Below are 14,035 nucleotides of genomic sequence, written 5' to 3'. Positions count from 1 at the left end.
AAGAGCCTGGGTATGAAAAGGCTCAGAAGCTGAAGGATAACTGTTACCGTGGGGCCTGGAGTGAGTGGGAAGGGTGCAGGGACCCTCCTCTGAGCTGCCTGGGCCTTGCCCCAGACTCTGTGCTGCTCCTCCTCTGCCTGCCTCAGAGGAGACCTCAAGCCATGGACCACCAGAGCAGGGGCTCGTGCAGCCCCAAGGCTGGTCCTCAGCAGAGCTCATCTCCCAGCTCCTGTGTGCTCTGTCTCTCAGGAGGGCCAGATCTACTGCGGCCTCATGACCTGCCCAGAACCAGGCTGCCCTGCACCCCTCCCGCTGCCCGCCTCCTGCTGCCAGGCCTGCAAAGGTGAGTCTGTCCCTGCATCTGGCAGTGTGTGCCCACCCGCCACAGGGACCTACCAGGGACTGTTAAGGGGACCCTCAGGGGTCACCCAGCCCCTTCCTTCCTGAGGGTGGTGGCTTAGCTGCACCCCTCAGACAGCTGAGCCTGTGCCAGAGACTGATGTGCAGTGTTTGTATTATAATCCCAGGGAGCAGGAAGGAGGGGACAGAAAGTGAAGCAGGGAGGGAGGGAAAAACAGCACAGGAATGTGTTGGGGAGCTGGCCTTGACTTGACATCAAGAGTGACCTATTGCTCCAAGTAGCCTTCTGCTCCTCAGAAAGGTCTGGAGGTGATAGAGGGAGAGGAGGAAGGTCCACCAGCCGCCAACTCCGACTGGTCAAAGATTCACCCCAAGGTGGGGTCATTCCCTCCCACTCCCCGCTGTGCTGGGCTGTCCTGGGAATGGGAGAGGGAGTGGTGGTGGAGGGCGAGATGAGACACGGGGGTGGAGACATGGAGGAGGTGTGGCACGAGGGCACCTGCCGCCAGATTGAGTCTGAAGGAAGCTGGCTGCCCTCCACGTGAAGAGGGTGCTGCTGCCGTGCCTGCAACGAGGGGACAAAATGCCTGCTGTCAGATGAGGCCAAGGGGATCAGAAGAGGCACAGGAGAGGGGTCTGTAGAGCAGAGACCATGTCTCTTCCTGTCTTCCTCAACCAGAGCTGGGCACAGGCCTGGGTCCACTGGGGCTCCAAGCCCCTGTGTCAAGTAGAATCCAGGTGGCACCTCTGTACGGAACAGAGAGAGGCAACACCATGCCGAGTGCAGGGAGACCAGCTTGGGCAAAATGAAGTGCATGGATGGCCAGATTGTTCCCTGTGGGCTGAGGTAGTCCAGGAAAGCTTCCTGGAGGAGGCAGACCTTGAGGAGGGCAGTACTCCACCATGGAATGCTTCCGCAGATGTTGGCATTGTGGAAGAGCGCTAGACCAGAAACCAGTTTAGTCCTGGTTCTTCCAGGGAATTCCTGCAGATTCCTTTCCTTCTGTGGGCCTCAGCTGTGTTGTGTGTGCACTGAGAGAGCGTGCTTGGTGATTTCTAGCAAGCAGTCTGATTCCCGTGTTCTGGGTCTTTGAATCCAGATTGCTCAGTGGCAGCCAGACTGTATGTGAGGCAGGGGTAGGGGGGCTCTAGGAAGTTGCAGGACTTCACAGGGTTTTGAGTGCTGGGGCCCAGACAGGTAGGGGTGGAGGAGTCCTAGGCTGTTCCAGTAGGAGGGACAGAGGGGCAAAGGGCAGCCAGGGAGTGTATAGTGTAAGCCAAGCCTGGTGACTTCAGGTGTGGCTGGGCTGAGAGGCTGCTGGGGGACCGCAGCTAAGCAGGCTGTGGGGGTGGGATTCGCAGCCCCTACACCATCTGAGACGAGCACTGAATGACATACTCTGGTCTAGCCAAGGGGTTCAGTCTTAAGTGACCAAGAGGCCAAGGTGGAAATACAGTCTGCAGTTCAGTTGTAGGGATTTCATCAACCCAAAGGTGAGGAGAGATGTAATGAGAAGTAGGACTAAATACCCATGGGGCCAAGGGAACTACTGGCATGAGGGCTTCAGGAGTGCCAGGCTTTGGAGGGGCAGAGCCTAGAGGCAGGGAGGCCCGCAGGGCTTCAGCCAGGAAGGCTGAGGAGGTGGAGGCTGACCGAACTTCCCTTTGGATTTCTAGATGGGTCCAGTGAGAAGTCGGCTGAAGAGGACACCACGCAGTCACATCGAGGGGTGGTGAGCGCACAGCTTTATGGAGAGGGTGGGGAGGGGGCGGTGAGGGGGCTGGTATCCTGGGCCTGAATCTCCTTGACTGTGGAGCAGGCAATCCCAGTTACTGTTTTCATGTCTCATTTGTCCCCTGGGTTGATTCCATTAGCCACCACCAGGTTCCAGGCTCCTCTTTAGACTTCCATTACGGCTCCCACAGTGACTGGTGAGGAAGGAAGTGTCTGGGGAAAAAAAAAAAAAAACGCCACACAGGGCAGAAGCAGGCCTCAAGCGCCCTGATTTCCCTCCTGGAAAATTTTGACATTGTCCTGTCCGGAGCTTGTGTCTCTCCTTATTCAGGCCACCTCTGGGCAGCTTATCTTCTGAGGGAGTGGCCCTGACTTGGGCCCGCTTTCCATCCCACTCCTAAGGTACCAGTTCTCTGTCTGGGGCTCCCTCACGTTTCCGGCTCCGTCTTGACCCCTCTCCATCTTGGTCTAGCATTCAGATGAGCTCAACTGCCTGACTCTCTCTGGTCAGAAAGAAAAGGGCTGGGAGAATGGGCTCACACACTGACTCACGTCCCTGTCCACCAGCCGTGCTATGCCTACCCTGTGAACAGCTCCACCTGCGCTTTCAGCCTGGGTCACCTGGACCCTGGGGCAGTCGAAGTGGGACTCCCCTCCCCAGAGACCCCCCAGAGGTCCGAACTAATGAGCCCTCCCTTCTCCTCTGCCAGCTCACCCCCTTCCCAGGCTGGGCCTTCTCTGGAGGGTCCTGACCGTGCCACCCACCTCCCTCCCCGTCCCTGCCACGCGTGCGCGTGTGCGGTCGCTTCAGCTGTGTCCAGCTCTTTGTGACCCCATGGACTGTAGCCTGCCACGCTCCTCTGTCCTTGGGATTCTCCAGGCAAGAATACTGGAGTTGCTGTACCCTCCTTCAGGGGATCTTCCTGACCCAGGGATTGAACCTGCATGTCTTATGTCTCCTGCATTGGCAGGCAGGTTCTTTACCGCTAGTGCCACCTGGGAAGCCCCTGTCCTTGTCATGAGAGGCAGCTAAGTGAAACCCACCAGACTTAGTTGCAGTAAGTAGTTCCAGCTATTCACTGAACTGCTGGGTGACGTGGGTAAGTCGTATAGGCGTGTTGGACTCTTCCATTCCTTCTTGCTTCTATTTTACTTGACAAATATTTCCTGGGTACCTCCTGTGTTCCTGGGCCCATGCTGGGGGCTGGGACATAGTTTTCACTCTGGGAACCCCTGTGGGCTCAGTACAGACATTGAAGGACTGTCTCAGAGACTGTACAGTCAGGAAGGGGCTGCAGAAGAAGGAATGTGACTCAGGGTCAGTGAGGGGGTGATAAACTCCACCCCTGCCCCCAGCCCACTTGCTCCTTTCTCAATCCCCAATTTTTGGACCAGGAAGCTCCTGCTCTGTTTCACGGCCGTCACACATACCCTTTGCTTTCATCGCCAACCCTCTCAAGACCTGATCTGGTGGTGTGGGCTCTTGGGGCGTTGGATTCAGAAAAGGGGCTCCTAAGATTCATCATCTCTGGACAGGACCTGTTCTCAATCCTCTCACCTGGGGGGATTCTGCAGTCGGGTGGGATTTTTGGAGGTCCATCCCCTGTCCCATCATCTAAATCTTCTCAGACAAAGAATTTCCTGACGCTCATCCTCACTCCATTTCTTAAATATTAAGTTATTGGGGTCCCTGATCACTTACACCTTCCAGATCAAGACCTCAGTCCCCTCTGCTCACTTTTCAGCCCCAAGGTTCTGGTGCTGCCAGCTGAAGAAGGGCTCGGTGGAGGCTAGACTTCTAAACCACTGACCTCTGAGAGTCTTCAAAGATTCATTGCCTAGGAGTGTCTTTGACCCTATCAGACCTTCCTTCTGCCTAGAGCCTATGCCCAGTCACAAGAGCCACCTTCAGGCCTCTCACTGCAGCCTGACTTTCTGCTTCTGCACTGGCAGTGGCCCCTCAGTGATCTTCATCTTTCCTGCACTTCGCAGAGACATTCCCAGGATCCATGTTCAGGGGACAGCGGGAGAAAGAGAGACCTGAGCACCCCGTCCCCCACCGGACCCAGCGCCCCTCTGGGCTTCATCCCTCGCCACTTCCGACCAAAGGAGGCAGGGAGCACCACAGTCAAGATTGTTCTGAAGGAGAAACATAAGAAAGGTGGGAACCGGAGCCTCTGCCGACCCTGAGGTGGGAAAGGGGGCCGCTGTCCGCTCCCACTTCCCGTCCCTGCACCTCCACCAAGTCACTCCCCAGTTTCAACTTGGCCATGGGCGGGTAGACTCATAGAACATTAGATCTAAACTTCCATCTGACAGATGAGGACACTGAGGTTCAGGGTATTGAGTTAGAGACAGAACCAGTCCTGGAACTAGGACTATAGGCCATATAACAATATTCTTTTAACCATGATTTTCCTGGGAATTGAGAGGCAGAGAAGAGAGAGATGAAAATGGTCCCTTTCCTCAAGGGACTCATAGACTAGTAGGGGAGATAAACATGTAAATCAATTATTACAAGATAAGGAGGTATTGAGGGCAAGGTTTTGGTGAAGGAAGGGGGAAGCAGAGCTGGGCTGCAGGAGGATGGTTGGGATGGATCAGGGAAGCAGGTCAAGGAGACAGCTGTGGCAGCAGACGGGGAGAGAGGCCTCACTGCATGTCACCCTGATTGGTGGCGTGGGAGGAGCCACAGTGGCATCCGTCCAGCCCCTCTCTGACAGATGGGACACTGAGGCTGTGAAAACAGACGGGACCTGCCTACACTCGCATGGCCAGGTATTGACAGCACAGGTCTCCTACCGTCAGGCCATCCCTCTCCACACCCCACCATGGGTGCCCCTGACAGGCAGGGAGAACTCTTCATCTTCAACAAGAACTTACCGGTCCCACCTCTGCCCTGAGTGCTGAGATGGGGGATGTCAGGGACAGGGGATTGGTTTATTCCCTGGCCTCTACTTTACAAGCAGTGTGGCCGGGCCAGACTGGTGAAGCAAGGGCACCCCAAGGACCTACCCCAACCCATTACTGGGCTCCATCCCAAGCCCAAGGCGCTGACCCTTCCTGCCTTCCTCGGCCTAGCCTGTGTGCATGGTGGGAAGACATACTCCCATGGGGAGGTGTGGCACCCGGCCTTCCGCTCCTTCGGACCCCTGCCCTGCATCCTGTGCACCTGTCAGGACGGCCGCCAGGACTGCCAGCGGGTGATCTGCCCCACCGAATACCCCTGCCATCACCCTGAGAAAGTAGCCGGCAAGTGCTGCAAGATTTGTCCAGGTACAAAGACAGCCTGGGGGCAGGGAGGGCACTGGCAAGAGCAAGGCCTGGGTCTCTCTCCCCAGGGCACAGACACGTAGAACATCTCATGTGGGCATGGATAGATGGGGCATGGACTCAGAGTCATGGGATTCAGGGGCTTTTAGATGCACAGAATGCCAGAAACATGGCAGTGAGAAATGCCCAACTCATATAACACGAGACTTACAGAACCGTCTAGTGCTACAGGTTCAGAGGCTCTCAGGCACACACAGAATCAAGTAATGTCCTGGATTAGGACTTTTTTTAAAATTAATTTATTCTTTTATTGAAGGGTAATTGCTCTACAGAATTTTGTTGTTTTCTGTCAAACCTCAACATGAATCAGCCATAGGTATACATATATCCCCTCCCTCTTGAAGTTCCTTTTAAGAGGAATGATCAACATTTATTGAGTACTCATCATGTGCCACATAGGTATTTTGCATGAATCCATGCAATCCTCACCACAATGGACAGGGTAGTCACCTTCATCCCCATTTTACAGAATGAGAAGATAAATACCTTGTCCCAGGTCCCGAAACTATAAGTGAGAGTTGGGATATGGAACCTGTTTGTCTTATTCCAAAGACAATGCTCTCCTTATTTTTTTTTTTTTCGGCCATGCCATGAGGCTTGCTGGATCTTAGTTTCCCGACCAGGGATTGAACTCAGGCCAGAAAGCGCCGAGTGCTAATCACTTGGACTGCCAGGGAATCCCCACAAAGACAATCCTCTTGATCACTGTTGTCTTCCTTCAGTCCTCATCAACATATGGGAAAACTGAGACCCAGAGAAAGGAAGGGACTTTCCTAAGTCACACAGCAAGGGAGCAGTGAAGCTGGAACCAGAAGTCCTTCTACAACCCCTCCCGTATCACACTCATCATCGTCACCACCGCCACCATCGCCTCAGCCCCTCCCAAACCTTCCCTTCTATGTGTGTTCATTGTGAGCCTGTGTTTGGTGGTATGAGTCACTCAAAAGACTTGATTCCTTCCCTTGACCTTATGGGTCTATTTTAGAGAGAAAACACAGCCGAGCAGTTTTAAGGCAATGCAGGGCAGTGTGGGATTAAGGGCATGAGTGGAAGGCATAAGCAGGAAGGTTTTAAAAGCTAATGGTGGGAGGAAACGGCAGAGGGTGGGGGGAACAAAGCTTTTAGAAGTCAGGCTTCCAGAGTTGCCGGCTGAGTTCTTTCAACAGTGACCTTAGGATTAATGGTTGTGCAGGAAAAAACGTCAGAGCATCTCATTGAGAAGAGCAGCCTGTGACTGTCAGCAGGAGCTGTTGTTAGGGGCGGGCCCGTTCCCTCAAGCCTGGAAGGAAGGCAGGTGGGATAGAAGGCACTGTCCTGGTCACATCTCTGACAGGGCTGGCTACAAAACTGAAAGGAGAAGAACGGGGAAGAAACAGAGGAAGGAAATGCTGAGAACTGACTGTGCACCCAATACTGTACTATGACTTCACAGAAAGTTTACTTAATTCTTCCATCTCAGTTATTTCACAAATGAGATAGCCGAATGGCTATGATTATCCTAAGTCTCCACCTGCCCCAGAATTTGCTGTCAGGAGATGTGAGTTTGCATGGGCTTGCTCCCTGACATAATTGCCTACCTAACTTACTCTTCTAGGCAAAGACAGGTTACTTTACTTATCTGAGCCTTAGACATAGAGTTGATGAAAGTGCTTTATGAATTGCAAATCAAAACCTAGACATAAGGGATAACAGTCACTCATAGATTAATAAACAGTAGGGGCAAGGTGAGAGAGAAGCATGATGGCATGATAGATGAGGGTTCAACTTGAATTCTCTTTATTTCCTTGGCCATGCATGCAGCTTGCAAAATCTTAGTTCTCCAACCAGGGATCAAACCCAGGCCCACAGAAGTGGAAGCGTGGAGTCCTAACCACTGGACGGTCAGGGAATTCCTTTTTTTTCCTTTCTTTATTTTAAAATACATTTCTTTCTCTTTTTTTTTTTTTTGCTGCACTGCACAGTTTGTAGGATCTTAGTTCCCCAACCAAGAGTTGAACCCAGGCTGGCAACAGTGAAAACACAGAGTCCTAACCACTGGACCACCCAGGAATTCTCTTGAATTCTCTATGAGAATGGCTGTGGCTCGCTGCTGGGCTCCTTCACAAACACATGTGGTCTTGGGCTCACCCTCAGATCCTACTCCATTTCCCCTTAAAGATATTGAGACAGCTTACAGCTTTTAGCTGGACACCTCAAAGGTCTTCATAACTAGTAAGAGTCTAGAAAGTGGGGAGATGTGTAGGGATTTAGTCCTTCAGTCCCTGAAAGACAATCAGGGAGTACTGATACATGGAAAGTTCTGGGAATGTCCTTGAAATTCCAACATGTCAAGGCTTTAGGACTGGATCCAATTTGGATCCAGAAACAAACATTACCACCATCCCCATCATCCCCACCCCCCACCCCACCCCCCCACCACCACCACTACAGTCACCATCATCATGGTTATCACCACCTGTTCCGTATGACATTCCATCATCATTACTGCCATCAGCGCCTCAACCTCTCCCAAACCTTTCCTTCTGTGTGTGTTCATTGTGAGCCTGTGTTTGGTGATGTGAGTGACTCAAAAGACTTGAAGAAGAGGATTTCTGCCTTTTCCCCTGTGGGTTTATTTTAGAGAGAAAACATACCCAAATGAAACAACTACAAGGCAATGCAAGGCAGCATGGAGCTAAGGGCATGAGTGAGAGGCATAAGCGAGAAGGGTAACAAGCTATAGGTGGGAGGATATAGGGTGAACTAAGCTGTTCCAGGTGGGCTGCCTGGTGGAGGTGGAAGGTGAACTGGGCCCTGAAGGGTGAGAAGTTTTCTGACAGGCTAATCAATGGGAGGAGACTAGGGGAGAGCCCCCTCTCTGTTCCCCAGAAATCTCCTTGTCTTCCCAGGGGCACAAGAACTTTCCCAAGGACCCTAATGACCCTGAGGGAGATGTCAGCCCAGTGGTCCCTCTTCCTGGGCTACCAGGAGTGGGGAGACAGAGCGTTCACAGCTCCTTGTCTCTCCCAGAGGACAAGGCAGACCCAGGCCACAGTGAGATCGGTGCCACCAAGTGTCCGAAGGCGCCAGGTCGAGTTCTCGTTCACACGTCAGTATCCCCAAGCCCGGACAACCTGCGTCGCTTTGCCCTTGAGCGTGAGGCCTCTGAGCAGGTGGAGATCTACCTCTGGAAGCTGGTAAAAGGTGAGCACTGGCCCATTCCCACTCTGGCCTGTCCTCCTTCCTAAGCTCCAGCCACCCCCTCCCAGAGGTGTTAGGGAATTGATTAACTGCCTCTGACCCAAGAAGACCTGCCTCAGGTCATCTTCCATCTCTGAGTCCCAGATTCCAAGATAGAGGGAGACAGTGACTCTGACAGTGGTGATACTCTCACCCACTCTGAGATGCCAGAGCCTTGAAGTGCTCCCTCTCCTGGGGGAAAGGGGTTGTTACACTTTGTGAGGAGCCAGGACAGAGTGATGCTACCCAGATGAAACAAAGCTGTCCATTGGTAGAATTTCAGCAGACTGGGAGGAGAGACCTTTTCAGGCAGGAGGGCCCTCACAGCATCCTCAAATCCTCAAGGCTAGTTTCATCTAGCCTTTCCTTTATGGTGGATGCTATCCCTCTATGGTAAGTCGACTTACTTCTCATTCTGTGAGAAACTTACCCGGTTCAGCAGGCTGCTTCTATCACCAGCTGAAGGTTAAGAGAAGGGAATTGCCGAGAGTTCCGCTTTGGGGCTCTTCTTGTTAAATGTAACTCCCCTGGGTAGAGTAAAACAAATTAAATCTTTAACTGGGAATTAGTTCTAAGGTCACTTTTCTCTACTGATGTGGTTGGCTGGCAGTGGGGAGGTGGAGGGGAGGGTGGGTGGAAGAGGGAATGGTAATAAGAATGATGACAATGACAATAACAACCAATGTGTGAAGCACTTTGAAATTTACAAAGTGCTTTCACGTTCGTCATCTCATTTGATCCTCAACGATCCTGAGAGTTAGGTATTATTATCCCCATTTTACAGATGAGGAAACTGAGGCTCAGAGAGGTGAAGTACCTGGCCCAAGGCCACACAGCCAGTAAGTGGAGGAGCTAGAGCCCAGGTCTTGTGACGTCAGATGCGGCTCTTTCCCTGCTCTACTCTGCCCCCTGTCGTGGGAGGAATGGACCAAGAAAGCGGAGGTGTTCAGCCTGGAGAAGAGAAGACTCAGGGGAACAGGACCGCTGGCTTCATGGCTCTGAAGGACTGCCCCAGGCAAAGGGAGCAGTTGTGCTCTGAGTGACCACAAGGGTCAAAACAACACGCAGGGGCTTTGGAATCTGACAGAACTAGGTTTGAATCCCGGCTCTGCCATTTCTTAGCTGTGTGGCCTTGGGCAATCACTTGACCTCTCTGGGCCTCAAATTTCTCTTCTGTGAATGGGGGAGAAGGGGCTTGAGAGGCTTAAGTGAAATGACATAAGTACCACCCCCGACCCATAGTAAGTACTAAAAATGTCTGGATCCTTCTCATCCTACCTCATTGGCTGGGTTAGAATGGCAGAGAAGCACGTTTCTGTTAGTGAGAGGAAGCACCTTCTCATCCTGAAGTCTTCCTGCAGTGGAAGGGAGGGAGCAAGTTCCAGTCACAGAAGTGTGTAAGCAAGAACAGGGAGGGGACTTGACCAGAGGCTGAGGGGGAAGCTTATGGTTGCTCTGAGCATTGGGGGTCCATCAGTCCCTGGACAGGTGGGGTTGCAAGTTCATGCTGGGCCTCCTCCCACCGGCTCTGGCCCCACAGAAAGTAACAGGCCAAGCCTCTGTCCTCAGGCCCTCATGGCTTGCAGGAGCTCCCTGGGAGTCGAATTGGTCAGGGAAACCTTCATGGAGGGTGGGCCTGGGCTGGACAGGATGTAAAAAGGCAAGAGGGGCACACTGCAGCGACATCCTCAAACTCTGGCTCCAGAGCCCATGCTTATGTGCTCTGTGACTGGTGAGTAGCAGGTACTACGTATAATGTGTTGCAGTTCACAGACATAAGAAACCGGAAGGGTATGAATTGTATTAATTCCCCATTTTGCAGATGAGAAAACTGAGTCTGAGAGGTAAAATGACTTGCTCAAAATCACACAGTTTAAACAGTAAAGATTCAAACCCAGGTCTTACTGTCCCCAGTGCCACCTCCACAAAGGTGCCCTTATGCTTTTAGGGAAGGACCTGAGAAAGGCGCAGGATGGTGGAGATGGGGGCGTCATAGCTCAAGGCCAAATCTCATTACCGGGGGTGCAGTGAAAAGGAAGAAGTGGAGAGGACTCTTCAGTTTGACAATGCCAGGCCCTGCCACCCTCTCACTAGCAAACCTACCCACCCTATCACCTCCGAAGCCCCTGGGTGACTAAAATATGCCATCAACACCCTCCATTCCCTCCCTGTCCCAGACAGAGAAAGTCAAAACAAACTCTCCCACGGGCCAATTGTCAGTGGGGGACTGTTGCTGTTTCCTCACCCAGACAAGTGGGAACAGCAGGCCTGGGGGCCAGGAGAAGAAGAGGAGAACTGACCTGGAGACAAAGTGAGCTGAAAACTGGGCTGAGGCCACACCAGAGTGGGGCCAGCTCCAGGCCCAGAGTCTGAGCAGAGAACTGGCTTAGCGTTAAGGATTTTTCAATTCTAGCATTTCAAGAGTAGAAGAGACCTCAGGGTTCTCAATTCCTCCCCCACTAGGGAAGGAAGTCCCTCTGTTAGCCGCCCTGATGGTCTCGAGCGCCTGACTGCACTCAGCCCAACCCCACCTCTAGACAGGTGGTTCACTTGCCATTCTGGGAATGGCTGTGCTCGAGAAGGTCCTTCAGTAAGCCGAGCCTGTCCTGTCTCTTGGAACTCACCCACAACTACACCTCTGCCTGGGACACACAGAGCCCAGCCACTCTCAGGCCTGGCACACCCTTCACAGGTCAAAAGGCACAACCATGACTCTCAGACAAGCTCTTGTTTCTAGGCCCAAGAGCCCAGACCTTTCAATCACACTTTGCAAGTGACAGCATGGAGACCTCCCTCTTCCCAGTCACTTCTCCAATTTGTGTTTGGGGGTTTGTGCGGTGGCAGTCTGGGGCACCAGGACCCCTCCCTATCTCACACTTGTGATGCAGCCTGGGCCTCTGGAGCAAGTCTCTCCCATATTCTAGCCCTGGTACCTGGGTGGGGGGCCTGAGCACAGCGCTGGGCATTCCCGGCTTCCTGGAGTTCAGTCCCAGGACCAGAGCAGTCTGTGCCCCTAGGTGGGATCCCACCCGGATTCCCATACGCAAGGCTAGTTCTTGGTTTTCTTGAGGGTGGTACTGGCCTAGCAGAGGCCTTGCTGTCGCATCTGTTCTTTCTGGCCACAGCCCCTGGTGGTAACAGCTGGTGCGACCTCATAGCCCAAGTGCTAAGGGCTGTAGCACCATGTGTGGTGCCTGTGGCCAGCTCCCCGGGGGATACAAACATCAGGAGATCCAGCTAATACCTCATTCTCCCTCAGGGCCTGGCCTAGACAGGGTACTCATATATTTGCTTATCCATCCATCCAGGGATTTGTTCATTCATTCGTTCAGCATGCCTAATGTGGGCCAGGTTCAGGGAACCCAAGAAGAGAGTCCTCTCCATTCCTAGTCTGGTGGAGGAGGCAAGAACAGGCACAATGATAGCACATTCGCAACAGGAGCAATCACAAACAGAAGCCAAGAGGTGTGGGTAACCCAAGGAGGAAATTATAACTATTTAAGGGAGGAGGGAGAATCAGGAAGACCTCCCAGGTAAGGCTGGGAGGAGGAGGAGTTCACCTGGGGCAACAGAAGATGGAGTTTGGCAGAGGGGATGGCAAATGGGAAGGCATGACCCTTCTGGGACCTCAAGGAGCTGGTTAGGGCTGGAGCGCAGACAAGGGATGGGGTGAACTGAGCCTTGAGTGGAAAGGGAGCCTCCAACCCTGACACCTGTAGTGCTTTGGTGTCTGAAGCAAATCACCTGTTGATTTTTATCATACGTTCTATGTCCAGAAAAAAAAAAAAGACTGATCAGGCCCTACAGGCCTGGCAGCTTCCCTCCCTCCCTCCCTTCTTCCCTCCTTGCCCCTCTGCGCTGTTGACAGGTGAGGGGTGTGAGCTCAGGATGATGACGGTGAGAGGAGCAGGGTCATGGAAGGAGGGGGTGACAGGGTAACAGCCTGTTTTCCAATGCCTGCAGCCAGGATCACAGAGAGGTGGGGTTAAAGGTCAGAAGTCTAGGGTAGTGACCCAGGTAAGACACAATGGGGCCCAGAGGGGAAGGGGGACCCTGGGGGATATGGTGGACAGATTCAAAATATTTAGGAAACTGAGTCCACAGGATTCGGTGTCTGGTCAGAATAAGGGAGGGAAGGGAGGTGACTGGGTCTGTCCTGGGTCTAAGACACCCCATTTCACTGACCACACACCTTCCCTTTCCTGCTAATGCCCTTGTCTTTGCCCTCAGGAATCTTCCACTTGATTCAGATCAAGAAAGTCAGGAAGCAAGACTTCCAGAAAGAGGCACAGAACTTCCGGCTGCTCACCGGCACCCACGAAGGTGGGACTTGGGAAGAGAGCCGGGCTAGAAGCTGGGCCTCCTGGGGAGCTCTAGGCTGCTGGTGCCGGGAGGGGGGTGCTGTCAGCCACAGACGTCAGTTCCCGGCACAGGAATCCAGTGGGTGTCTGGGCCAGAGATTTCCCAACTCAGGCGCTCGCGAGCTCGGGAGCGGGAAGGTGAAGCAGAGCCAGCTGGATCTGGTCTTGGGGCGAGGGAGACAGGGTTGTCAGAGGGGACTCTGAGCCCCTAAATCCTGGTGCTGCGTGGTCCCTCTACCGGAACCTCTCCCACTGAAACCTCCTAACCACGTTCCTACAGAGGCCCCCAACTTACTCCCCACCACCCCGAGGAAGATCCACCCAGGTGGGTGCAGAGGAAGTCACAGAGGGGAGGTCACCAACAGGTGTCAGGTTGAAGGCAGGCTCCTGTGCCAGAACCCTTTGGGATTATGGGGGTAGAACGGGGTCCCCCTCTCCTTCCCCTCTGTGGGCTTCAAACCCAGGCTACTCCTTGTCCCACGTTTCCCCACCCCGGTCACCCTGCCTCAGCTGTGCACATGTATGCACACGCACATACCGCAAGCACAGCCTTACACATACAAATACTGCCCCACTCACAACTCTTCCTCTTTTCTCCATGCAGGTCACTGGAACATCTTCCTAGCCCAGACCCCGGAGCTGAAGGTCACAGCCAGTCCAGACAAAATGACCAAGACCTTATAACAAAGATCTGAACAGCTGCAGATGTGAGCTTATCATTTTTGTTGTTATATATTAATAAATAAGAAGTTGCATGACCCCTGTTGAGTCCATTTCCAGTCTCTGCGTGTTCTCACAGTGACTACAGGCTGGCCTGGTTATCCCCATTTTACAGGGCTGGGAACTGAGGTGCAGAAGGGGCAGAGGTTGGCCCCAGTCCTCACAGTGAGTGGCTTTGAGAGCCAGGGCTAGTACCCACCCCACCCCCACCCCGCCTTCTGACCCAGGCCCTTGTCTGCCATTGTGGCCTCTCCCCTGCTCTGGGCTGCTGCTGTCCCCAGCCCCCGAGCTACAGCACCTCCTGCTT

The 14,035-nt window shown here is 53.3% G+C and overlaps 1 protein-coding gene across 2 annotated transcripts in view; it reads left to right on the top strand.

The window, feature by feature from the left end:
- Positions 1 to 13,757, top strand: part of CHRDL2 (chordin like 2) — a 33,927-nt gene extending 20,170 nt beyond the window's left edge. The window contains exons 5-12 of one of the 2 annotated variants that reach the window (XM_055422677.2): positions 250 to 343; positions 2,038 to 2,093; positions 4,088 to 4,256; positions 5,177 to 5,371; positions 8,438 to 8,611; positions 9,432 to 9,486; positions 12,878 to 12,970; positions 13,613 to 13,757. In XM_055422677.2, the coding sequence (XP_055278652.1) occupies positions 250 to 343; positions 2,038 to 2,093; positions 4,088 to 4,256; positions 5,177 to 5,371; positions 8,438 to 8,611; positions 9,432 to 9,486; positions 12,878 to 12,970; positions 13,613 to 13,703 (927 nt within the window). In that variant the 3' untranslated portion in view covers positions 13,704 to 13,757. The remainder of the gene's footprint in view (positions 1 to 249; positions 344 to 2,037; positions 2,094 to 4,087; positions 4,257 to 5,176; positions 5,372 to 8,437; positions 8,612 to 9,431; positions 9,487 to 12,877; positions 12,971 to 13,612) is intronic. The other variant, XM_055422678.2, reaches the window with a different exon arrangement.
- Positions 13,758 to 14,035: the final 278 nt, after the last annotated feature.

Source organism: Moschus berezovskii, chromosome 14, assembly GCF_049115385.1.
Source record: "Moschus berezovskii isolate FMDL1 chromosome 14, NW_MosBer_1.0, whole genome shotgun sequence".
In the NCBI taxonomy this organism is placed as follows: Eukaryota; Metazoa; Chordata; class Mammalia; order Artiodactyla; family Moschidae; genus Moschus; species Moschus berezovskii.
The sequence above is the reverse complement of the archived record's forward strand: the minus strand, read 5'-3'. Positions and strand labels throughout refer to the sequence as shown.